This window comes from Dermacentor variabilis, chromosome 5 (assembly GCF_050947875.1).
Source record: "Dermacentor variabilis isolate Ectoservices chromosome 5, ASM5094787v1, whole genome shotgun sequence".
Lineage (NCBI taxonomy): Eukaryota > Metazoa > Arthropoda > Arachnida > Ixodida > Ixodidae > Dermacentor > Dermacentor variabilis.
The window spans coordinates 125454115-125481250 of NC_134572.1; the positions used below are offsets into that span (position 1 = coordinate 125454115).

Sequence of the window (27136 nt, forward strand, 5' to 3'; positions counted from 1 at the left end):
CCCGTGTGTGTTGGTAAGGGACAGTTAAGCTCCGTAAATTGAAGTGTGTGAGTATGAATGGTGGGTTGTAATTGTGTTTCTGTAAAAACCAAATTGCCGCTTGATGTAGCACATGATGTAATCTAAAGAAGTTGCTACACATGATAAATGGGCATCTAAGGTGCTCGTTTAATGAGCATGAAACTGCTTATGTGGCCTTGGCTGTAGCAGCTGTGCAATCAGCAGGACAGGAATGCTGACACACCCTGGCAGTAGGATTTTTGTGCAATGTAAGCGGTACTATGAAATCACTGTTAAGGCCTTCACTTCTGTTTGTTAGAGAAATATGTCAAATCAGTGTGTAATGTCGGTATGTCGGTGGCATGTAGGAGAAAAATGGAAAATGTGTTTGTGAGAGCCAACTTATATATCTTTTTCATGTCTTTTGCCTTTTATCGAGCAATAAGGGGTCACAAGCTTTTTGTCAAACTGCGGCTTTCACTATACTGTGTAGTTGAATTTGCTAATACTTTTTTTTTTTTTCAATAAACATTTCTGTGTCGACACTGTGAGCTGTGCCTCAATTGGCAAGTGCCCTGCTGCCCCCCCCTCCCCCCCAAATGTTGTGACGGCAGGTTTAGACTGGCAAGATTAATGTGTTCATTTGTGCTCGTATGCATTGGTACTGGCTGCTGAAGTATATTCTTTTTTCTCTCCTTTATATTTTAGCAATGCCCCTTGGTGCCTCAAGTTAAATCTGAAAAGCGCGATGGATCAAATAACAGTAACCCATATGTCGCCTTCCGGAGAAGAACAGAAAAAATGCAGACAAGAAAAGTGAGTGTAATTCTGTGTGACCTAACAATCTTACTTGCTTGTGTTTGTGCATGCTTGCTGGTTTGTTTGTTTGTTTGTTTGTTTGTTTGTGAGGCAGAAGGAAAATGATTGAGCTGCATTAAGAATCATCTTTGCTTTCTTAGACCTAAAACATACTGAGCACCATGTACACCATAGAGAAATGTAGCTGCTGGTTGTATCATCAGCAAGAATTTTATAAGAACTGCAAGTTGTTCTTAGCTTGCAGTGACTGAGTTGCTTCCTATACTTCTTTCCATTTGTCTTCAGAACCGGAAAAACGACGAAGCATCGTATGAAAAAATGCTGAAGCTGCGAAGGGACTTAAGTAGAGCAGTGTAAGTATTCGTGCGGAGGTATTGTTCCTTGAACTCAATCATGTTTCTGTGTTACAGTGAAGCTGTTAGCCTCTTAGTAGTCAGCATTTTTCGTGTCCGTCCGTTAACAAAACTTATCTTCAGCAATGGCTCTACACCCCTCCCCCCCCCCCCCCCTAGCAAGAAAAAGTACAATGGCTCATCCCCCTCTTAATGCAGAGGCTACAGGCATTCAGCAAAGTGAAGCAAAATGAGCATGAACAGCGTACGTCTCAATAAAGAACACACTCCAAACAAGCATCTATCATGATCAGCAATGGCTCATACCCCCCGAGGGGTAAGCAAGCAAAAAATGCATTGGCTCATACAGCCGTAAGGCAGAGGCTACAGGCTGAGAAGCTCAGCAAAGTGAAGCGAACAGTGCATACATTCATTAAAATTATCTATATAACACACCAGAACAGCATACGTTTTAATAAAGCATAAGCTCAAAACCAGCATCTGAACCATGAATAAAGCATTGCATACCCCCCTCAGCAGTTGTGATGGTTTTTGCAACAGCTTCGTAGGACATCCACTTTCGCAGGGCCAGGATGGCGAGTCAACTTTTTTCTCTCTCTCTCTCTCTCCCCTCTCCATGGCACACACAAAAAACCAGAATGGCAACTGTTGTGCGAAGCTTTCACTGGTGTAACACTGGTGGTGGTGCGAAGCTTTCACTGGTGTTTGGTCACCTGCTGAATTAGAGCTGCTGCTTGGGTGCTCAGCTACGTGCACTGATCATGAGGTTTAAGTACTGGCAAAAAAATAAACATGCTTGCCAGTACTTTTTAATTTGATGGATCTTACACATGAGCATTTCGTGCCAAATTATTTAGCTTATCCAGAGTAATTTATTAGCTGTACGGGAATGCTAGTGGTGATAGACTTGACTACACGAGAACTGATTTCCTAACACATTTTTTGCATTTCCAGTGTTAGCACCTCCAGTGTCAAATGGTGATCCATACTTTCTTAGTCACTTGTCGGTCAGAAACCTCCTTGAGTAGCAGCGCATTTGGTCCTAAGATGTTTTGCACCCATGTTGCTTTTGACATTCTACTTGTCGAAATGCAGTTTGAAGTTTATCGGAATTGGACTCTGGTTCACACCTACCATCTGATAAATGCCTACACAAATCTGCATTTTTCTTCTTTATTGAGCACATATTTTCTTCAAGATGCTATTGCTGCTGCACTCATGACCTGTCACATGTTTAGGCTGAACAAAAATAATTAGTTTCTCTTGTAGTGTGTTTATGCTCAATATACTTATGCACATGTTCCAGGACACTTCTAGAAATGGTCAAGAGGAGAGAAAAGACGAAACGAGAGCACCTCCATCTCACAATAGAAGTGTTTGAAAAGAGGTCAGTGAGCGAATTACCATGGTATTATATGTACAGTATGCACGTTTTGCATGGTTTTGTGCCTTACTGACCAACTTTCTTTTTAAATTTGCTGATGCTTCAAGTTGCTGTGCGAAAAGCACCGTCTGAACAGCGAAGTTTCATTCAGAGCACATTTGACTTCGTGAACTTTTCATAATTCTCTCAGCATAATAAGTGTACACAAGTAGTAAAAAAGATGTGTCGTGGAAGTTCAGTGGCATGTGCTGAGAGGGACAACGAAATAATAGCTTTTGCAGGCACAGGCAGGTAGTTGTACTAGATTGAAGCGCTTTGGACAAGCGCGTCGAGTGCGCGCACAATTGTTGAGCACGCTTGGAGGCGAAAGTGGCGCTGCAGCTCTGCTGATCTCTATTCTGGAGCCAGACTTGACAAAGCCCTAGCGCGACGCAGTATCTCAGTGCACATCAGTGCAGCATGGACACGCGACACAGTGCTGCTATGCCAGCGAAGAGTGGACGCTCATACAGTCATTTCGTATGGCGCAGTCAGTGTGACCAGCCGCAGCCAATGTGGGCATCGAACATGTCCTATCTCACACCGAAGCTGCTAGACCAGAGGGCATTGTGCGCTAGCTTGGCTGGCCGGCAGTATGCTGGCCTACAGTTTATGCGCAGTGAAGAGGGCGCGCTGAGTTTGCACTTTTGCCAAACAAAAAAGTGCTTGCTCGCCACACGCTTATATGTATATGCTGCAGTAACAACTGATTTCTGTGCTGCTGCGGACCACATTCAATGCTCAGAACTATACAAGTATCAGCTTTTTGCCTGTGCCAAGGCATGCACCAAAAGGGCACATGGCTGTTCCACCACCAATAAAGCAGCATTAATCTCAAAATTAGGATTCTGGAATATGTGCTTGGGTGTGTGAGCTGGTGACTGTGGTTGTACTTTTAACTTTTTACTTTTTTAAAAAACATTTTTTTTTACAGGTATCAAGTGGGTGACTTCAATGGCCAGATCATGGCAGAAGTCATGGCCATGAAGAATTCCAGGCCAAGCTATGTTTCTGTAAATAATAGTCAATTGTCAAGGCAAGAATCTAGGTTATCAAAGCACCGGGTAAGTACCTGTGCCCTGTGCATTATTTTGTATAGTTTAATTGTACGGAACTTGGAACGTTTAAAAAAGAAAATGAATAAGGCAATCATGTTCTTGTATGCTCATAACAAATGTTGACTACTGTAATAGCTGCATTCTTGTGGCAGTTGAAGCACTGACTTGTCAAAAGTTGTAAGAGATGCCACTCAAATGTCATCCCTGTGCTGTCTGCAGCACCTACTTTAAAAAGAAAGTGGAATTACCTTTTTTAAAGTAGTGGTAAGCTACAGACTGGCCTGTTCATTTGCATAAGCCACCAACCAATGCAAGCCACGCGCGTGCATGTGACTGTCATCTCTCAAGAGTGCTGACAGTGCTGTACAGAGACAGCTGACGTGCTTGCTGTTGTAAAAATCCTGGCTGTCAAAAGTTTGAACATGACTTACAAATCACTTGGCGGCAATGAAAGTTGCTGCATTTGGTGTTGACTCAATTGCTTTGGTTTACCTTCTGAATGGCACTGAAAAAGTGGATGACAGATCATGTTGTCAAGTGAAATGCAGCTAATTCCATTGTTCACGGCAATGAGTCGCAAAGTAGTTAACACAGTTTGTGTCCAAAAATATGGAGCAAGCCATTGTAGGGTGTCCAAATTTTTGGTTGCCATTATACATTGGTCCTACAGAAGTCTGCAGTAATGCAGAGACAAAGTCTGAATAATTTTAAGTCCAAGAAACCAGTCAAATACTGTGTTTCTGCCTTTGATATGTGTCTGGTTTGAACTTGAATGGCTGCCTACTAGAGATAATTCTTTAGGCATAGATTACAGCAACATGTTTTACTCTTGCGTTATTTTAAAGTTGCGTTTATATGAGCTGTAGTATTGCGTCGCTGCGGCATTGGCTAGTAATAGCTACATCAGTACTGTCTTTTGGTGCTGGTATTTGGGGTAGACAGTTCTTCTAGTTTTGACAGCTCCCTAACAAAATCCTCGAATCTTAAGCTGACAGGAGATTTGTAAATCATGTTTTTGAAGAAAAGAACTATCGGCCTTGATTCGAATAAATACTGTAGTTCTAGCTACAGCCTGTTCACAGCCCTCCTGCAGAACAAAGCCTGCTATATGTTTTGCAAACAAAGCAAAGGCTGCAGCAGTCATAGTCTTGTGTAGTAAAAACAATTTTGGTATTTTTCACCAAAGCTTAGTATTTTCTACCTTCAATTGTAGTATTTTTCTAATTATGAAGTTGACAGGTATCCGTAGGTAATTTTCAGGGGTTTTATAAATTGAGTAATCAAGGTTAGGGGATGCTGTCCGCCAGCCATACAACAGAATGCAAAGGGCCTACAAAGGAGTTTGGGCTTTTGTCTAACATTAAGCCATTTGGATATGATCTTCGTAGAAGCTGTGTGTGGTGTTTTTGTGACTGCAAACAGTTTTATACTAACATGGAAAACTTTCGTCTTTTTTTTTTTTTTTTTTTTCAGTCTGAAGATGGCATACCTCGAAAGAAGCGGGAGTACACCAAGCGTCGAAACAAAGAAATTCCTAGTCTGTGCCCCAGCCAAGTGAGCTATGCCCGTTCAGAGCTGGAAATGGGCCTGTCTGACATGCCCAGCTCAGATGATGAGGCACTATCACCGGTGAGAGCATGTAACCTGTTTTTCATTTACTGCTGCAGCTGCCTTCGGCTATACGTTTGTTAATAGTGTGGTTAGAAGGCATTTTCAAGTGGTAGTTCGGAAAAGTTAGTATGTTTGATTTGTGTTTATAGAAAGAAATATTTACTCTTTCATTTTTCTATGATTCACATGCAGCAGTTCAGATTCAGCAAAGTCTAGTCTTGCGAAACTAGATATGTTGCAATGTACAATTATAAAAAGCAAACGTATGCAATGAAATTTATTAATTTGAATTGACAGACAATTTTAACTGCTCAGTTGGCACCGGCAAAGTCGTATGTAGTATGTAAATTGGTAAAAACTGTGAATTCAAACTCCGAAAGCCGCTCAGCAGCTATCTCGGACAAATTTCCTTGAACAAGTTAAGCAATCCTAGAAATGTAGCAGGGTTTAAAGCGTAATTTCCTGTTATTGGATGGTTGCTGCATGCTAGTCTGCATAGTGTAAGCAGCAACCAGTCAACGCAGCTTCATTTCAGTCCAGTAATCATAGTGCAGTACAGTCAGGTTGTCGACCAACCGAGGAAATCTGGGAACTTTCAGGGACCTTGAATAGTCTAGAAATACTCTGGGAAAACTTGAGGAATTTGCGCTTCTGTCAGGGAAAATTAGCTGTAGCTTTATTGAAAGAGAACAAAAATTGCGTTGTTATTGCTTCGACTAACAGAGAAGTATCGTAACTAATCGTCTTTGACGCCGTAGCGTTGGCTGGACGAGTCTCCAGTGTACAGTCAACGACCAACTTTCCGGATGCCTGATTTTACGGACGCCCAATTTTTCAGACAGCTTCGCAGCACGTACAGGTACCCATAGAGTCAATGTATAAGAACATCTGAGATTTCGGACGCAACAACCCTTTGCCATCACCGTAGGTCCGGAACGGCATTAAAGCTACCACCGCCGCCATTTTTTTACCTCACTGCCTCGAACCCGCGCTCTCGCATGCAGATCCGCTAGCAGTTGTAGCCACCACCACTGCAATGCTAGGCCTACCTGCTTCGACTTCTGGTATTAAGTTTCTTGCCGTTCGGTGCCGTGCTTTTCATTGAAAGAATTCAGTGCTGTCAGCAATAGTACCGACTCCGCCTTTGTGGTCCTTACGATTGGCTTCAAAGCTCGGAAAGCACAATGCGTTGCACCATGCCGGTATGCGGTGAAGCATACGCAAAGTATTGCGGTAAGGCATGACAAGCATGGGAAGGTGTAATTGCCACAGGACACAGTATGTTATGTATTCCTTAATTATACACGCGTGCACCTGCCATTTCCTGTCACAGTACAAGCACCGATATGGCTAATAAGTGTACTGGCTGGCCTTTAGAGCTGTTTCAGATGTGCCTGTGACGATTTGAGCCCTTAATGTCAGTAAAAGACATGCAGTTATTTTTTCGTATGTTTCATGGCCCCTAGGTATTTCGAAAAATCGGTTTTTGGTTCTACAGCTGACCAAGAGGATGCTTCAAATGGTTCGTGTGGCAAACACACGACGGAAAGATGACGAGAACAGAAAGGAACAACGCATGAAAGAATGAACAGGAGTTGAAGCATGCCGCCACTTCTTTGAAGGGGCTTGAGCTCAAAAAACAAAGTGTTGGCTTGCGCCAAGATGCAGGTGTCCCCCATCCAAGCCAATATAAACTTCTTAAAGCAGTTTAACGCAACACTGTGGCGTTGTGCGCGGACCAAGAGTATGTCAGGACAGTTGAGGTTGACTTCGCAGCTGTTGAGAGAGAATCTGACTTGTGACAAAGTTTGGGCCTCATACCAATGAGCTTGCCATCAGTTGATAGAAGTAGCTCATATTTGAAAATATTTCCTTCTGTATGCATCTCCTTTCTATTCGTATTTGAACATGTTCAACTTGATTTGCAATGGGCTTGACCATTTCTTTTGAAGGTATTTTATTTGCTGTGCATTTTACTAACCCCCTTTCTTCTGTTTTCTTTTTGAATAAATTAAGCACTACTCCTTACTATGCAAACTGGATTAAGTTGTTTATGTTTTAACATGACTAGTAGAGATTGACAGCATCAGGCGACATGGTGTCAGCACCTCCTGACATAAAACAATGTTTTGTGTCACTCGAGCAAAACCGTGAGAACTTGGGGAACTTGGAAATGTCAACTTGGTAGACACTCTAAGTACTACCGCAATGCTGATCACTAGGTGTGTGAATATATGAACATTTGAATAAGAAATTGATTATTGTCCCATTCGATTAGGTGTTCAAATTGAATAGTCACTATATGTAAATACATTGGAATCTTGTTCATTTGAACCCACTTAAGGGGGCCCTGAACCACTTTTTATCGAAGTGGAAAAAGGCATTTGCAACCACGCAAGCAGCACTATCTCTCCAGCGCACGCTGTCGCCCATAGACGCCAACACTTCCAGTGCCGAGCACGAAAGGGATCGTATCTCGTAAGCCTGAAGGCAGTCGATCAAGATTACGGCCCCTTCGTGCAAATCTATGTTCGATGTCGAATCCGCACGCGTTGCCTTTCGGGTGGAACCGAAACCAGCGTTCTTGAAGCAAGGAATGCGTATTCCCGGACAATCACTTAATCATGGTCCAATGGGTGGCACTCCATACTGCGAACCACCATCTCAAGTTCCATAAACAATTCCACATCGGTGGGACGTGGATTTCCTTGTTTTTGCGGCATTTTGCTCGCCGAGGCTCACATTAAACACTGCACTAGGTGTGCAAAAACCGTCGTCACATGTCAGTAGCAACATGTGTGCTGCTTTGAACGGCGATCATCAAACAAGATGGCGGTCATGCCGCGTTTTTGGCGCATGAAATCACTCCTGGCGCTGCTTGGTTGCTTTTGTAAATAAAAATGGTGGTGCCCAGAAAAATGGTGGTGCCCAGAAAAATGGAATGTGGTGCTATTTTACGCAATTTCAGTGTAAACTAATCACATTTGAGGACATTTTGGAGCCTGCTAGCTTTGTGCAAGTAGGTAATGTACAGGCTTAGGTTCTGGCAAATTTTGTTTATGCGGGATTGTAGTACGGTGAGATTTCGTTGTCGAGAGGTACGGAATGCATTGAATCCTACGGGCGTTCGCTGGGGATACAAAAATATTTCGTTGTCACGAGATTTTCGTTGTTGCGGAGTTTTGCAACAACACCAGAACCCAAACTACCGCCCGCCTGCACGGGAGCGAACTATCGCTAAAACAAGCCATGCAACGAAAACCGAGACAGTGAGGTGTGCGAAAAACATTCCCTCTATTACCACATAGTGGCAGCACACGGCAGAAAAGAAAAAGTTGGGAAATGGGCGCGCTTTTTAAACATACAGATGGCTCCGTAAATATACAGCATCGACCATTTTGGACTTGTTCGCGGCGTGCTTCATTGCAATGCTTTGTGCATGCCTGACTGCGTAACGCCCCTGTATTGCCACAGAACTGCCTTTTGGTAATCGGCATTACGCAATGTTGTAGATCCTTTCTGTGCTTTCCACTCCTCAATGTCATCAACGAGGATGACGAAGGCGTACTCGGTGCCATTACTGACAGAGGTGAATCCTTTGAATGAGAAACACAGCACCAAACAGCAAGGAGTGTAATAACGAACATCAAATCAGCTAGGCCTAACGACAGCACAAAACAACTTCTACAGCTGCCAGTGAATAGGCATGCGAGTGCGCTAGTTCAAGGCTGCGAGATAATCAAAATTGGGGCTGTTGTGACTTCATTTAATGCTGTTTCATACCTGCGGTCACGGTAAAAAGTAAAAAAAATCACAGTAGAGGGCTTCAGCGTCCGAAATTTCAGACATCCTTATATATTGGCTCTATGGGACACCTGGCGGTGCCACAAAGGCATCTGAATTATCAGGCGTGTCCGAAAAATCTGTCGTTGACTGTAGTTGATGTTCTAATTTCCGACCTTCTGTAGGGTGTTCTCACACAGAACACACATTCAGTAAACTTGACAAAACTCACTGAAGAATTGAGAACTTGTAATCCACTAGGCAAAAGTTGTCTGCTTTTCATTTTTCTGAAGGTGCAAGAAAACTGGAGAAACTACTAAATCTTCATTGGACAGAATTAATTGGCACCTGAGGGGAGTAGAATTATGGCTTGTTGTCAGACATAACACCGTAGCACATATGTGATTATAGTGGGACCTTGCCTACATGCTCTGCTGTTTGTGCTCAGGTCACATCGCCATCTGACAATGAAGACGAAAACGATCCGGATGGTCCTTATGCTTTCAGAAGAAAGAAGTACTGCAACTACCATGCTGTAAGTTTTCTATGCTCAGCTGCCTCTTCTCGCCTTTTCTTTAGACAAGAAATTTGGCATCAGTGTGTTTCTTAAATTGCCACTTCAGTGATGCACAACGTGTTTAAAGCACCATGAAAACAGTACTGTCATCACTTGTGCATTGAGTGTGCCTACCTCTAAGAACTTGGCACATGGTTATTGTTGGTGCTGTAATGTTGAAAGAAAAGTACTTGGAGCTTAAGTTCATTCTTTGCTTCTTAGAATGTAACGTAGTCCATCTTTACCAATAAAAAGCACAAAAATGTACTATGCACCATTACTTCAGCTGTATTGGTGTGCTAACCACTTCATGTCACATCGTTTTCTTGTACAGCCCCTTTTGGAGCGGCTCGGGAACTATCCCTGGTGTAGTCCTGAGGAAGGAGGTGCGGGGGAGCGCAAGTACCGTTACTGCCTAACCACCTTGACTGTACCAAAGCCTCACTGCATCGGTTTCGCCCGCCGGAGGATAGGCAGAGGTGGCAGGTGAGGCGGTCGCTTCCTTCACACATTGGCTAGTCCAAAACAGTTTTGCAGTACTAGTAGCCTATTGTAGATTGTTTCAGCCCCGTTCGTGTCCATATACACTTAGCTGAGTATTACCTAGATTATTCATTTGATGTGACAGATAACAAATGAATAGAAGCAGAAGAAAAAAAATAGTGCAGAATACGAGCTGGGTTTGTAACAGCACAGTCTTTGTGCATTTCTCAAGAAATTAAAAAAGCGGTTCCAAACATTTCATCCTAGTGTTCCAAGGGTACGTTCTCTTCGAGCAAACACAGTAACCACTGTAGACTAATAGTGCTTATTCTGCCACCTATTGATTGGCCACTGCTGCATACAGTGGCTTCCATGCTATTTTTTGTGTCCCGAGGCAGGATTTATGCTATCTTGAAATGTCGCACATATTTTGCATAACATACTTTGGCTGGAAGTTTTAAAGAAAAGCTTGTGAAATTTATCTAAATCACAATTGGGTGACTTTAAAGCTTCAGTGGACTATCATACTGCTTGTATAAGTTGTCTCACAGACCATTTTGTTCCTCCTTGGCATTCCAGGATATTGCTGGACCGAGCATGGACTCCTTTGGATGACTACTGGCCAGACTTGGACGTAGCGCTAAACCAGTCTATGCCCAATGGCCTGCCCCCCAGCAATGACTTTCTGTCAGAGGTCAAGAATGAATGGTAAGGAATGCCTGGAGCTTGTGGCAAACTTCAGTGCTGTTTGAGCTGTGTAGTTTCATTGCATGCTGCCTTCATGGGAGAGTCCTGTTGGACATGTTCTGTGTTAAGTTCGCATCGGTAAATGCGAAATGGGTCAGTTGAGGAGGCAAAATTTTCCCACTGTTTGTTTGTGAAAGAAAAACTGAATGCATAATAAACGTGTCTTGAAAGCATGTGAAGCAAAGAAAAAGAAAAAAAATCACGGCCTTCTGTTAGCAAATGCAGCTCACATGTTCCAGTCTACAATATCTGGCAGTTAATAAGCAGCTTCAGTAAAGCTTAGCTTCCCACAGATTCCAAAATATGCTCCAGAATGGATATTTGCCCTAGTTACACAAGAATAAGATTCCTAAACGTGTTTAGGTAATGACATACTTCTTTATGCATACATTTTTCATCATCATTTTTCTGTCATCATTACCTTGTGTAAAGCCTGCCATTGCCATGTGCACAGCCTGTAACTTCAACTAAAGACACACCAAAGTAGAATGTTGTCAGGTGGTATAGGAATGTATATATAAATATTTTTTTGTCAATTGGTACGAGTGAGCTCGCAATTCATTGTTGGCTTACAGAAGCAGGAAATGAACATGTTTATGCTGGCCGCATAGCTAGGTGAACCTGGGTAATGAGAAGTAGGTAAGCACTCTGTCTAAAAATCCCTCGGAGCGTATTTAGCGAACAGTCAAACGCAATGTAATACAGTGACGTCGAGGAAAGGCTCCGAATGGCATAGCATCCAATAAGGCTTACAAAGGCCCCTTCTTGCCATAATGTGACCGTTCATATATTTTTCTTCCATGGCTGCTCAACGATGTTCCATTACTACACTTTGTGACGCATGGTGTCATTGAATTGCAGCATGTGCAAGCACCTCTTTTTGTGCAGGGTATGCACTTTTTGATGGTTCACACCAAGCAGGCATGTTGCCAAACAACCATGAGGAGAACCATACCGTTAGCATCCAAGGCAAGCCTGAAATGGTCTCAGCTGTGCAGAGAGAAACAAAGAAATGCAGCTTCAGCATGTGAAAAGAAATGTTGGACACTAACAGGCAACACTGAGGTAGCAGTAAGGTGAGGGACACTGTAAACATCAGAGCAGAGCTGAGCACAGCTGAGCATGCATGCAGTAGAGCACGCTGTGCAACATGTGATTGTGAAAGAAGGTTGGCCTTTGTGCAAGTCACCTTACTATGCAGAGTAATAACCTTCCCTGACTTTTCTAACCTTTTTGAAGAAAACCTGACAAGGGTTATTCGAAGCATGCTAACAAGATTCTAGAATGCCTAAAGGATTATGTATAATTCTTTTTAGCTGCAATTGCTTTTATGTAGGGCTGGACAGTTCTTTGCATCAATTAGATATGAATTGAGTGAGCACAATCATTTACCTTTGGAGCTCCATTTAACCTTTCAGTGCACCATGACAATTGTGAGCCACTGCTAAATGTGCATAAAGTGAGGTTCTGTGCAGGGTTAGGAATAAAGATATGTGTCTTATGGTCGAGCTGGGGCATATCAGTAAAAGCTGTACCATAGAGAAGAATTGTCAAGCATGAATCAATATCTGTCGAGTGTGTCCTTGCACGTGCTGATAGTAGCTCATGTTCCTTCATGCTTTTCCGCGACTGCCCAACTTTCCGTTTGATAGTGCCTTTTCCATTGTTTTTTTTTTCTTTTCCATTCCTGTTGTGTCCGTGTTTTGTACATCTGCCTTACCACACAATCAATCCCTGCAAACTTGCTCGAATTTCTGTCGTTTTAACTTTTCCATCTTCTGATGCTGCGACTGTGACCCATTTTCTGGTCGGCTTGTGCTCATATTATTAGCCCGAAAGATATTGCCCGAGGCTGCTTGAGGGGCTCGGTTTTTTTACCCCTCCAAAAATTTTGTTTCAGTTTAAGAGCCCAGTTCCGCGATGGCTGGCGCCGACAATGACGCCGGCCCCTCAGCTACGAGTGAGTGTGACACACGCTCGGGGTTGGTGTGCAGGTTGCACTTCCGGCCGCAGCGCAATGGCAGTGGTCTGCTGCCCGAGCCATCGCGGCCAGAGCCCCTGTCGGGTGGCCCCGTGGGCTCGGCCGCCGCCGAAGCTGGGGCTGGTGCTGGCGGCAGTGGCAATCACCCGGGCGTCTCTACACCTGTAACCCCCAGTAGTGTGCCGTCCTCGTCGTCTGCTCCGACGACGGATTACGAGAGCTTCCAGAGCCACCAGGAGGAGTTGTTCGAAATGCAGCGAAAGCAGCTGGAGAGGTTAAAAGGTGTGACAACAGCATCGGGAGCGAGTGATGGTGCGGAAGGGGGCTCCAAGCATCCCGGAATAAGCAGCAGGGCGTCTTCAGCAGCACCTACACCGGGGAGGGCTGCGCCCAGCGGGTCGTCACACTCGACGCTGGATCCTGCCAGCGTTGAGTTTGCTGTCTCTGCGCTGCTGAGCACAACGGAGGTGTCTGGCATCCTGAACTCTTTGGTGTCCTCGCCATCGGTGACAACAGCAGCCTCCCTAGGGGACGGAGCTGGGTCCACTGTCACAGCTGCGGCTCAGGCTAGGCTTGCAGTGGCAGCAGCCAATGGCCCTTCGACAGACGCAGGTGAGGGGGCGCTTAGCTGTGCTGTCATTGCAGAGCAAACTGCGATGTGTGATAAAGGTGTGAACATGTGCTAAATGCACTTAAGCCCCAAAACTAGGCATATTTTAAAAATTAATCACACCAGTGTGACACAAGGTGAACTTGAATAGGGAAATGATTCCTGCTTCATGCATGAAATAGTCGACTTACGTTAATTCGACTGCAGTTAATTCTATCCGAACCAAAGGCATTTTTGTGGGCCCACACTTTCGTTATTTAGTTCTTAAATTGGCCTTCGCTGGATAATGGGAACTTAACCAGTCGAAACCCACATTCCTGACCCCTATGGTGATCCCAACAGCGAGCTCTTCAATGGCATTGGTCTCGGCAGGGTATGGGGGCTAATGAATGCTTTGAACACGTCATCTGCCTTCGAAAATGCCTATTTTAGGCCTGCCTTAGGAAGATATTCAAGCAATAACCATGGCTCACAATGTCTAATTACGGTATTTACCCAACTCTAATTTTCGGTCCAATTTTATGAAAATTGGACCGAAAATTGCCAGTGCAGTACAATTGGATAGAAAAGCAAATCTGCCTTTGTGGCGTTCATATGCTTTACTGCATAACATGGATGTATTGCAACAAAGCTCACTTTAAAGACCTTGAGGCGAGCTCAGTTTAGAAAACCGGCCGCCATTGTGCAACACACGTTTTTCTTGCTGCAAAATCAGGTTCGTGTTACATTTGTTTTAGTAGCTTCAGTGTCATTTCTACATTAGTTTTCTTTCTTTGGACACACAGAAAGTGATGCGCATTTGATTTGGGGGCGCGTTAGAATTTAGCAAATACTGCCAAAAGAATCTGCGACGTGTATTGGCTCCCTCCCCAGTTTGTTGAATTAGATCTGCAGGATCATTTGACCAATTTCTTCCATCCTGTCGGGTTGAATTAGCAGATGTCGACTGTATTATGTTATGTAGGTACATTTTCATGTATAGTTGCCAGCATGATAATTGAGACTTGACAGGGACCACCAAAATGTAGGAAATACTGGACTTGGCCAAAAATAAGTGACTTCATTCAACAAGTAGCTGCCGTATTCTCGGATCGACGCTTTTACAGCTACTTTCAGCAGGGCAGCCAGTTCGTGGCACGCTCAGTGGTGCATGCGACATGTGGCACTGTGCGGGGCTCTACGTCGAATAGTAGATACCGTATTTACTCGAATCTAGGCCAACTCCGATTCTAGGCCTCCCCCCCCTCCCCCCTCCCCCAAAGTGCGAAGCCAGAAGAAAAAAAAAATTATCTCGAATGTAGGCCAAATGAAAAAAAACACCATTTCGTCGGCAGAAAACCGGCATTTTTATTGCGTAAGCGCACACTCAGTAGGCACGTACGTATAAAGTTTATTCGTCGCTGTCATCATCGTCAGCAACATCACTGTCCTCTTTGTTGCTGAGTTCATCCCAGAGGGCATCATCCTCGCTTCCCTCCATCGCATTCGAAATACAACACTTTTTGAAAGCTGTAATGATTGTTTCATCTGGAATTTCATTCCACGCCGCGGCGATCCAGTTCGCCAGCTGGCCAAGCGAAGCACGCTTGATGCGCCCGGTTGGGGTGAGTTCCGACTTCCAACTTACGCCAGTCGGTATATTGCTTGCAAAGTCTATCTTTAAAAGGCTTATTAATGGCGACGTCAAGCGGTTGGAGTTGGCTAGTCATGCCACCAGGGGTTATGGCGATGACTGTCCCAGCACAAGAAAGCGTGGTCTTCACGCTGTCAGTCAGATGGCCGCGGTAGGAATTGAGGACTAGAAGTGACTGCTTGCACAATGCGGCCCCTGGACAGCATTCCCAAACCATTTTCACCGAGTCCTCCATCAAGCCGCTGGACATCCAACCTTTGTCGTGAACGCGCATAACAACACTTTTGGGGAACTTTTCACCCGCTGGTACAGTCTTGCGCTTGAATATTACGTATGGGGGAGTTTTCGTCCATTGGCGGTGCAGCACAACATTACTGTCGTTCGCTGCTTTTTGTAACCCGCCGTCCTAAGTTTGACTTCCTTTGCACCCTTTTTATTCACGGTGTGTGCCATTGGCATGTCAAAGAACACCGGGGTTTGGTTGGCGTTTGCAATTTGCCCCAGTTGGTAGCCCTTTTCCTGCCGTTTGTCCATCACGTAGCACTGAAACTTGACAAGCTTCTCCTCAAAGTCAGCGGGCAGCTTCTGACACATGGAGGTCCGTCGTCTCAGACTGAACCCGAACCGTTTCATAAAGCGTGTTGCCCAGCCCCTGCTTGCTTTAAAATTGGCTCATGCGACACCCTTCACATTGGCAACTTCGCTGGCTTTTGCATGGATAATCCCTGTCGTCACGGGCATTCCCGCTTCCCTTTGTTCCGTGATAAAATTGGTGACAACTTCTTCCACCTCATGGTGTCGGCCCGTTTTTGGTCCAGTGAACGCCAGGCAGGTTGCTGCACAGCTGAACAGTTCGGTTCGTTGTTTGCGCCATCATTGCACATTCATACAAAGCACATTATGTTCAATGGCTGCTGAGTCGGGAATTTCACCTTACTACTTTTGAAACGAAACTACTGTTTAGGCGGGTACGGTTTAACGAGGTTTTACTGTATCCAGATCCGTTTTTCCAGCCTGCCTAATAATTCAGAGACTTTTGAGACTCCGTCCATGTCTGAAAATATCAGTCCGCAACTTTTTTTTCTTCTGCATCAGTAAATTACCTCTCTAAGACACCAAAAACACCACTCTTACCACGATAAGACGCTTGGTAAGCCAGAAAAAGCACAAGAACGAAAGACGGGTGGTGACGCCTCCTTGAACTTCCTGCACCTGGTCGCTGTGACGTCATGGATACTGATGGCATCCTCTAGGGTCTACTTAGTTATATAGCAGTACAGATTGACTACGTTGTGTTCTAAAGGAACCAAATAATAAACATGGCAAAGTTCGGGAACCCTTACTCAGCCAACGTGGCCCAAATGCAAAAACATACTTTGGAATCCCTGACGTCACACTGACGTACCGGCGTCTGGGTTTAGGCGCGAAATTTAAATATTGATACTTCGACCTTCATTTTTTTAATCTAATAATCAAACTAATACCGTATTTATGTGAATCTAGCCCGATAGTTTTCTTCAAATAATCATATTCCAAACTCTAGGGGCTGTTTAGATTCGAGGATTTTTAAAAAACGCGCCAGTTTTTCATTGAAACAGCTAAATATGGTGCATAGCTAGTGCCATCTAGAAAAGTCAGTATCGCAGCCGCTACTAGCCATGCCAGTAGCCAACCGTACACAAGCGAGGTCGCCGTTATGACCTGTCGTGTGCGCTGTGCGGCGTGGTGTTATCGGGATGGCACCATGCAGGAGATGCCACTACAGTGCCGCTTTCAAGCGAAAAGTTGTGATAGCCGCAGAGGCATCATCAGACCTTCAAGCCGGGTGGGACTTCGGCGTCGACGAGACATACGTCCGTCATTGGAGGGGACAACGACAGCTGCTCTTTGCTTGCGCCGTAACAAGGATGGCATTTAGCGGACCAAAGAAAGGCCGCCACCCCGAAGTGGAGACAGTTTTGGCCAACTTTGTTCGGACGCAGGTAGCAGCTGCCCTTCGAGTGACAACAGAAGTGCTCCAATCGAAAGCTAGAGAACTTTCGAAGGAGGGAGGCCTAACACCAAAGGATATCAAAGCCAGCCGGGGCTGGCTTAGAAATTCATGAAGCGCTTCGGCTTCAGCCTCCGACGTCGCAGTTCAATCACCCAGAAGCTGCCAAGCGATTTCGAAGAAAAGCTGATAGCTTTTCAGCGCTACGTGCTGCGAAAGAGAGAAGCGGCAGGCTACAACCTTGGGCAAATCGGCACCGCCAACCAGACGGCTGTGTATTTTGATATGCCAGTGGCGTACACTGTGAATGAAAAGGGTGCCAAGGAGGTGAAGGTGCGCTCTGCGGGCTACGAGAAGCAGCACGCAACTGTGATGCTGTGCTGCACAGCTGATGGACATAAACTCCCTCCTTATATGATATTTAAAAGGAAGGCACTGCCTGCTCGTGAAACTTTCCCAAGAAATGTCATTGTGCAGGCAAATGAGAACGGGTGGATGACGGGTGCGATGGTGGAAGAATGGGTTAAGATTGTATGGCGACGGCGTCCAGGAGCCTTTATGACAAAGAACTCGCTCCTTGTTGTCGACTCTTACCGTGGGCACTTGACCGACAATGTGAAGGCTGCGCTCGCCCAAGCGAACACGGACCTCGCTGTCATACCGGGCGGCATGACGGGCCAGTTTCAGCCACTTGATGTCTGCATCAACAAACCTTTCAAGGATCGTCTGTGGAAATATTACACGGACTAGTTGACTGACAAAGACCGCATGCTAACGGCAACGGGCTGCATCAAACGTGCATCGCTATTGCAGCTGGCGGCCTGGGTAGCTGCAGCGTGGGACGACATCCCAGGTACTTTGATCGTGTATGCCTTTAAAAAGTGCAGCATATCTAATGCGCTTGACGGTACCAAAGATAGTGCACTGTTTGAAGGTAACAGTGACAAGGAACACACCGACAAGTCTAGCAGCGTCGACAACGTTGATTGAGCTCTGCACATTCAGATTCAATAAATGCTATTTGCATTTTGTGAACGCTGTCCTCGCTTTCTTTGTTCGACCTAAATTCGAGGTAATACTATATATATATGTGTGTGTGTGTGTGTGTGTGTGTGTGTGTGTGTGTGTGTGTGTGTGTGTGTGTGTGTATATATTGACATGTGTACTTAGCTTTATCGGGCGACCACGTTTCGCCACCTAACAAATGATATCGCACAGCGCAGGACGCGCCTGCATGTAAAAGAAGTTTCTGGAATGTTATCGATGGTTCCGTCCACTGTCTTTCACCGCAACTTGTGTAATCTGATTGCATATATGCGCGACGCGAATAGTGTAGAACTTTGTGGAAGACACGCGTGTCCCAGTGGTTAATCTGGAACATTCGACGACTGATCTATAAAAGCCAACGCACTTGACCCGCTGATCAGATTTTCGACGATCGCAGACCGTGTTCGCCGCTATCGTTGTGCTATAAGTGTAGCCTGTTTTTGTGGGCACAGGTTCGCCCAATAAAGGTTAGTTTTGTCTTTCACAGTATTGCTACTGTGTTCTTCAACGTCACCACCACGTGACATCTGGTGGAGGTGCTTGTGCATTCATGTACCGAACGCCCCCGCAAAGCCGCGATCCAAGCCCGAAGCCCGAGGACAAAACCAACATCGCCCCCAAGACCAGCGTGCTAGCCGCCGACTGCAAGGACTGCCCCCAGAGCACGGACTTCTATCTGAGTCGAGCAGGAAGATTGCCACAAAGTCCACCCCAATGGCAGCCCCAGCGTCCCCCGTTATGCTGCAGCAGCCCAGGGAGCCCCCGACGTTCTGTGGTTGAACGTTCGAGGACCCGGAAATCTGGCTCAAGACGTATGAGAGGGTCGCTGCATTTAACAGCTGGAACAGCGACGACAAACTGCGACATGTCTTCTTCGCATTGGAAGAGGCTGCCAGGACGTGGTTCGAGAACAGAGAAGCCACCTTAATGACCTGGGACCTTTTCCGAAGCGGCTTCCTGCAGACATTCACAAGCGTCGTACGCCAAGAACGAGCCCAAGCACTACTAGAAACCCGAGTGCAGCTGCCTAATGAGACCACCGCGATTTTTACAGAAGAAATGAGCCGCCTATTCCGCCACGCCGAGCCGGAAATGTCCAAGGAAAAAAAGTCCGGCTACTGATGCGTGGTGTAAAGGAGGAACTTTTCGCTGCTATGGTACGAAGCCCACCGAAGACTGTCGACAAGTTTCTTCGCGAGGCCACTAGCATCGAGAAGACACTGGAAATGCGGAACCGGCAATTCAACCGCCGCACGAATTCAACAAGCTACGGCGGAGTTCAGTCACTGGCCACCGACGACCTGCGCGAGACTATCCGAGCGGTTGTGTGGGAGGAGTTACAGAAGCTGTTCCCGTCATCACGGCCTCAAGTGGCCTCTATTGCCGACGTCGTATGTGAGGAGCTCCAACAACAACTCGGTGTAGCCCCTGAATCGCCGCAGCCTCAGCCGCAAGCGATGACATATGCCGCTGTAGCCCGCTGTCACGTTCCCCCTACGCGCCCACGGCAGGGCCCAGTGACACTGTGTGTGTGCGTGTGTGTGTGCGTGCGTGCGTGCGTGCGTGTTGGCTTCGGACTTTGGGGGGGGGGGTCGGCTTAGAATCGGGTTCGGCCTAGATTCGAGTAACTATGGCTTTGAAATGACTGCATGCAGTGTTCTCAAACAATGGTTTATTAGTCTACACTGATTTGTTGTTTCGCTTTAGTGTCCTTTTAAGAGTCAACGAGCGCTATTATGTGCCCATTCAGTGCGGACTGCACGCCGCTGACAAGCGACTGGAGAAGGCTTCTCCGGCACCCAGGCAACACCCGTGCACCCACTGAGCCAGCACAATGTCTTCTCGCTTTGTGTGTATATATATATATATATATATATATATATATATATATATATATATATATATATATATATATATATAATATATATATAATATATATAGACACATGTGCTTCTTTATCTTTCTGTGGTGACCACAGGTGTTATCGCTCAGTGCAGGATGCGCCTGCATGCATCGGAAGTTTCTCGAATGTTATCGATGGTTCTATCTGTTGTCTTTTGTCAATGTATGCGTGATGCGAATCCTTTGGTACTTTCTGGACGATCCATGGACACCAGCGATTACTCTGGAACCTTCGATGGCTCATGTATAAAAGCTGACACACTTGACCTGCAGATCAGATTTTGACAATTGCTGACTGTTTTTGCCACTATCATTGTGCTTTGAGTGAAACTTAATTTTGTGGGCACAGGTTCGCCCAATAAGAGCTTAGTTTCGTCATTCACAGTTCTGCTACTGTCTTCCTAACCGTCGCTACTACATGATAATATGTATGTTATTTTTCATTTTTAAAAAGTTTCCCTGTTCCTTGATCGCTTGCTCGCTTTGCCTTTCCTCCTCTTCCTCCTTCGCATCACCCTTGTTGCTCTCTCCTCGACTGGCACACTTTGTTGAGAAGCGCACTCACTGCCCCACTTTTCAGCATTATAATGAGTATTTCGTCTTACATGGCTATACCACAAGCAGTATGCGTATACATTGAGTTCTATGGGAAATTAAATGGGAGTGAGAAAAGACTTTGTTATATCCGGTCCTGCACGAAAAGCGGTTACATTATAAGTGGTCTGAGCTGTACATACAAGATGCTGCTGCCTCTTCTGCCGCTGCGTATTTGCTCCTGTTCCTTGCTCGCTCGCTCTGAGTCTCGTCCAACTCCTCTATTTGCCCTTCACTCTTCCCTTGACCGGTGCACCTCATTGAGAAGCGCGCTCACAGCCTCGCTTGTGATTATGCAGCAGCTACATCTTAATGTGGATAAGATAGTTCAAGTGGCTGAGGAGTTCTATAGAAATTTATACAGTACCAATGGCACCCATGACGATAATGGAAGAGGGAATAGACTAGAGGAATGTGACATCCCACAAGTAACGCCGCAAGAAGTAATGAAAGCCTTGGGAGCTATGCAGAGGGGAAAGGCAGCTGGGGAGTATCAGGTAACAGCAGATTTGTTGAAGGATGGTGGGCAGATTGTTCTAGAGAAACTGGCCACACTGTATATGCAATGCCTCATGACCTCGAGCATACCGGAATCTTGGAAGAACGCCAACATAATCTTAATCCATAAGAAAGGGGATGCCTTGAAAAATTACAGACTGATCAGCTTACTGTCCGCTACCTACAAAGTGTTTACTAAGGTAATCGCAAATAGAATCACGAACACCTTAGACTTCTGTCAACCAAAGGACCAGGCAGGATTCCGTAAAGGCTACTCAACAATAGACCATATTCACACTATCAATCAGGTGATGGAGAAAAGTGCGGAATATAACCAACCCTTATATATAGCTTTCATTGATTACGAGAAAGCGTTTGATTCAGTCGAAACCTCAGCAGTCATGCAGGCATTACCGAATCAGGGTGTAGACGAGCCGTATGTAAAAATACTGAAAGATATATATAGCGGCTCCACCGCCACTGTAGTCCTCCATAAAGAAAGCAACAAAATCCCAATAAAGAAAGGCGTCAGGCAGGGAGATACGATATCTCCAATGCTATTGACAGCGTGTTTACAGTAGGTATTCAGAGACCTGGATTGGGAAGAATTGGGGATAAAAGTTAATGGAGAATACCTTAGTAACTTGCGATTCACTGATGATATTGCCTTGCTTAGTAACTCAGGGGACCAATTGCAATGCATGCTCACTGACCTGAACAGGCAAAGCAGAAGGGTGGGTCTAAAAATTAATCTGCAGAAAACTAAAGTAATGCTTAACAGTCTCGGAAGAGAACAGCAATTTACAATAGGCAGCGAGGCACTGGAAGTGGTAAGGGAATATATCTACTTAGAGCAGGTAGTGACCGCGGATCCGGATCATGAGGCTGAAATAATCAGAAAAATAAGAGCTTTTGGCAGCCATTCTCAGATCATGAACAGCAGGTTGCCGTTATCCCTCAAGAGAAAAGTGTATAACAGCTGTGTCTTACCAGTACTCGCCTACGGGGCAGAAACTTGAAGGCTTACGAAAAGGGTTCTACTTAAATTGAGGACGACGCAACGAGCTATGGAAAGAATAATGATGGGTGTAACGTTAAGGGATAAGAAGAGAGCAGATTGGGTGAGACCTGTGTCTTTATTTCATATATGATGTGTCATGCACTGTTTCTTTAGTTGGGAATGAAAGCAGTGGGAAGCCTGTCCAGCATTCGTAGTGTTGCCTGCCGTGTATAGTACACAGGACTATGGCATACACTGATGAGTCCAAAGGTTTTCTCTCTTCTTCTTCTTGTCTCTTTTCTTTTTTTGTAGCCAATGACAAACCTTAGTGCACATGCTGCATTGCCCACACGATGTGCTTATTTGCATACATTTTTGCCTTGGATTAGTGCTGTTGAGCTCTGCTGTAATGTGAAGAACATGACAGTGATAAGGTAAAAGGATCAGCAAATGAGTGGCTTGGAGTAGGGATTCCCAAACTGGCGTTGCATTCTGTAACAATTTTGGTTGCCTTTCGTATCTACTCATACGAATCTGCGCTCTCACTATCACTTGTATCCACTCGCCAGGACAATTAGTAAGAAAAGAATCAAAGTAAAATCCTTGCAAAGTAAGGTTCCCATATTCCGCAGATGGCTTCTTTCTGATTGTATGAGCACTTGGATCATTGTTTGTAATGTCCTCCTTCCCATCATTCCTTCACTACTATAGAGCTGTTAAGTGCCCATCTGTTTTTACTCTCACGCTGCTGTTCACAGTTGTGTAATCGTTGTACTCTTGCAATAACTGCACCCAGAACTTTAAAATAAAATTATTCAGAAAATATGTTTATCAGTTTTGCGCATATATGGGCTGCGCATCTAAGCTTAACATTAGAAAGGCTAAAAAGACCATGTTCCTGTGGAGAGAGTTGGGTCAAATCTAGCTTAGCCATATTGAGAAATAGCCGTGGCCAAAATTTGCCTCGTTATCCATCCATGCATGTGTGAGAGTTTTGTAGGCTAATTTTTTTAACTTGAACAGATTATGTTTTGTAAAGCAAATTTAGGCATGGAAAGTAAAAGAAAAACATTAGTGGCAATTTAGTGGTAAATGCGAGAGAAATATGTGAGCATTATGTCGCACCTCTTTGAGGTCTCGGGTCTATGATTTCAACTGCATTCAGCATGTTCTAAGATTATTCTAAGAGCCAGAGCTTTCCTTGTGCACGACTTCAGGAAAAAAAAAAGAAACCATTCATTGTTCAGCTTTTATATGAGCCTAGTGCAAAATGTGAGCTTGATTTTATTTCCCAGTTATATAACATCAAGGACCATTAATTTCTGCCGTTTAGTGTTTCAGGCATGTGTTTAGGACGGTCAAGAACATGGGGTTCCTTCCTCACTTTCCGAAGGAGAGTACGGCCTATTGGGGGGCAGCCAAATTCGGGAGCTCCTATGGCTAGGCTTGAAGCATACATCAGAATAAAGACGTCGGGACAGACAAGCTTCTGTTCCTGACACTGCCTGGTTTTGCCCTCTTGGTCACAGCTCGAACAGCCAACGAAGGGGACGTGCTGCGGACAGCGCCCAAGCAGCAGCCCGGAGGCCAAGTGGCTCCGGATGCTGGTGCGGAAGCCGACTCGCACCTAATGGCCGCTCTGCCACCCGTGGAGCTCGGCAACAAGCTGCCATCATCACTCACAGACCTCCGGTATTCCATCCTGGAACAGAACGGAAACGAAGGGAACAAGTAGGCTGCCTTGCACTCTTCTTACATAACACAAGGCCTCTTTTCTTCTTCCTTTCTTATTTTTTAGATTTACACAGGCAATATACTCGTCAACATATATTTACGGCAATGGAGGGCGTGGCTGCATATGCAGAGCTTGGGCAAACATATCGCTGTATCGTGTGGACCAGACGAGTTAGCCACAAGTTTTGTTTTCTTTGACGTTGCATAGTCTGTTAGCCGTCCTAAAGTGACGGTAGCCATAGTTAACCCTTCGAGGGTCAACTTTTATCGCCATATGCGACCGCCCAGGGTCGATTTTTTTTCATTGCAGATTGCAGTTGTTCTGAGGGACCTGTTTTGGAAAAAAATAACTAATTTTTCAAGTGGGCCACCGTAAAGTGAGAAAAAATTTTGTGTTGGTATATATGTACTGTTTATCATAAATGACAACAATAAAAAAAGGAAATAAACTTACCCGAATAAAAAAATTTATCCGTTGTTATACACATAGTTCAAGGCTTAGGAAATGCGCACACGAGAATACAGTGAAACCTCATTAGACCGTAGTCGGCCGGAGCTCGGAAAAAGTACATACTAAACGGTAGTACTGTTTAACCGAAATAGCATGAGATCGACCACTTACATGTCAAAAACGGAACTCTGAGAGTGTGACAAAAGGGGAAAGAAACGTGCAGTATTTATTCACGTCGCGCTACAAAAATGTTATTTTCGTTTGATGCCGTGGCGGCCCAGCAGCAACAGCGGCCTCAAACTTATTGAAACTGCGAGGCAGCTTTTCAGCCAGCCCCCCTCTTCTCAGCAAACATTCACATGGCAGATTCCTCGTTGGCGTTACGTATTCTCCGTGCACGCGCACGGTAGCGCTGCAGAAGTGGTGGGGCGCCTTTTTCATTACGGGTTGCTGTTCTCGTCGTGGCGATTGCATTCATGAGGCTGACGTAACGTGCAGCTTCTGCCACTGTCGGGCCTGAATCGCCCTTGCTGTCGCTTTCCGTGTCGTCCTCATCACTGTTGCAAGCCGACACTTCAGTAACAAAAGGGCAATGATGGGGAAAAGTCGAACCTCGTAGCCGACATCTCTTCACAGCCGCAGCAGCGCTTCCGAGCAGCTTCTTTGCATTCCAAATGCCACACACCATACTCAATAGCTGATCCCTGTCGCGTGCCAGTGCCAACTTCTTTGGGTCACGTTCAATAGCACGAACCATGTCCAAATTTTCTTCTATGCTGAGCACTCGGCGTCTTCTTTATCCGAGCTTCGGCATGACGGGAGTCCTCGCTTGCCCGCGCCACAACGCTCTCTGGCATGCCACCGAAATGATGTTGACATTGATTTGGCTTCATGCACGAACACACACGGCGCTTGGAGGCCATTTCTACAATCTTTGAGGCTTGTTGTTCTGCCGGGCCCCCCCATGGAGACGACGCACCGCCGTGTATGTGCGACAACAAGTGGAAACACTACATGTTAACTGATACGTATGCAATAAGCTGGTACGGTTTATGCAGATACAAAGCACATTATGTTCAGTGGCCGCTGAGTCGAGGATTTGACTTTACTAATTTTAAAACAAAACTACTGTTTAAGCGGGTACGGTTTAACGAGGTTTTACTGTATTTCACAACTCTCAAATGTTCCTGCTCTTACACTAATATTTACGACCATAGCATAACGGAACTGCATAGGTGAGCATACTCAAGAAAACTGTGTGGTTGTGTGCCCTTTCAGAAGCAAAACGTGTTACAAACTTCTGCTAATCTTCATCTTATTGGCAACCAGAGGCAATTAGTTTTCGCGCATCTCCAAAAAAGAAAAAAAAGAACAGAAAACGAAATGCATGCGGTGTGGCATCCTTCCTATGCGCACCCCTGTGAACATTGAACAAGCGAGAAACAGGCAGTTGCCCTTTGAGCGATTAGTAACGAGATAGCCATCAGTTTTGTGAGCGCAAGAAGCCGAAACCGCCCATGGAACAAAACCCAAACCGCCGCCTGCCCGTGCGCGTGCCAATGCGCGAGCGGTAGTATATAGACTCAGTATATAGCCTCAGTGGCCAGGAATAAAGGTCATCAAGTTGTACAAATTTTTTTTATGCGGAATGGCCTTTATGGTGTTTAAGGTTACAGAGCTCGGCCTCGGTTCATAGCCAGAATTTAAATTTGGCACATCGCATTCTGTCGCATGCTGGCTTGAAGTGCTCAAGCCTACGAAATCGTCGCAGGGCACGCCACGAGCTGAGCAGCAGCAACCTGGCTCGGGTCAAGTTGGAGCCAGATGGCGGTTTGCCCATGGATGTGACCTGACAGCCGCCCCACTGCTTTCTGGAGTCCCGCCGAGTTTCCCGTTGCCATCCTGTGGCATCGACGGCTGCTGTTGCCGCCGAAGGCGCACGGCCACTGCTGGCGCCAGCCGCATCTCCCATGCTCAGCCGTTCGGAGCGGCGGCGCGGTGCTTCCGGGAGGAGAGCTGCTCTAACCAGGCCCGCTGCTCGCCCAGTCTGGGTGGGATCACACCCTCATCGCCACCTCCGTTTGGCTGGCCGCCGAAAAAAAACCTTCACGTTCTGCTCAACTGACGCACGTTGTGACAGCTGTGACCTCCTGTTTGTTACCCGTTTGTCGTTGGTTGTCGGCACCGAGAAAGGGGAAGAGCAGAGTGTCGGCGCGCGCTGTCGGAGGCGCTGCTGCTACTGCTGCCTCTCTGTCGGCTTTCCCTCTCCTGTTCCAGCTTGCTTTTTCCCACTGGTAGTTTTTTTGTTGTTACTAGGTCTCGGAGTGTGATTTAGCAGTTCACCAGCTTGACCTGCACGTTGAACCTAAAAAAAGAACTTCTTTTTTTTCTTTAACCTCTTTTGTGTAAGACACTAGAGCGACTTACACAGTTCTGTGCATGGCTGTCACAGGTGACCTTCGTGGTTACTTGCCATGTGTGCTTCTAAACGTGCGTCGTCATAGTGTAAATTGCAGCTGAGAAATACATCTGTCTCTTTTGCTGCCAGTGGGAAAAGTAAATTGCTCTTATGAGGAAAGCATACAGCCCTTTAGAATGTGTCAGCGCTGGAAGCATTGTTACAGCGATAAGTTGATCAAAGTTAATTTCGAATGTGCAGTCCCCCCTCCCCCCCCCCCCTTTTTTTTTGTGCCCTCCCAAATAAGTTACCCCGGGACAAACGACAGTCGGAAGAGGTAAAGGGCGCTGTGCAAAATACTGAAAATACTGTTTCTGGTAGCTGTGTTGATGTCACTGGTACAGATGCTGTACCAAACAAAGGTGTTGTTCAAGAGTGTACAATTGTAAAAAAAAAAAAAGGAAA

The 27136-nt window shown here is 45.6% G+C and overlaps 1 protein-coding gene across 1 annotated transcript in view; it reads left to right on the forward strand.

The window, feature by feature from the left end:
- The window catches only part of E(Pc) (Enhancer of Polycomb), an 87147-nt gene extending 60011 nt beyond the window's left edge, over window positions 1-27136 (forward strand). The window contains exons 5-15 of the mRNA XM_075693482.1: window positions 709-816; window positions 1105-1172; window positions 2479-2559; window positions 3530-3659; window positions 5127-5282; window positions 9496-9582; window positions 9938-10089; window positions 10666-10794; window positions 12828-13426; window positions 23618-23819; window positions 26045-27136. Of these exons, the coding sequence (XP_075549597.1) occupies window positions 709-816; window positions 1105-1172; window positions 2479-2559; window positions 3530-3659; window positions 5127-5282; window positions 9496-9582; window positions 9938-10089; window positions 10666-10794; window positions 12828-13426; window positions 23618-23819; window positions 26045-26126 (1794 nt within the window). The 3' untranslated portion in view covers window positions 26127-27136. The remainder of the gene's footprint in view (window positions 1-708; window positions 817-1104; window positions 1173-2478; window positions 2560-3529; window positions 3660-5126; window positions 5283-9495; window positions 9583-9937; window positions 10090-10665; window positions 10795-12827; window positions 13427-23617; window positions 23820-26044) is intronic.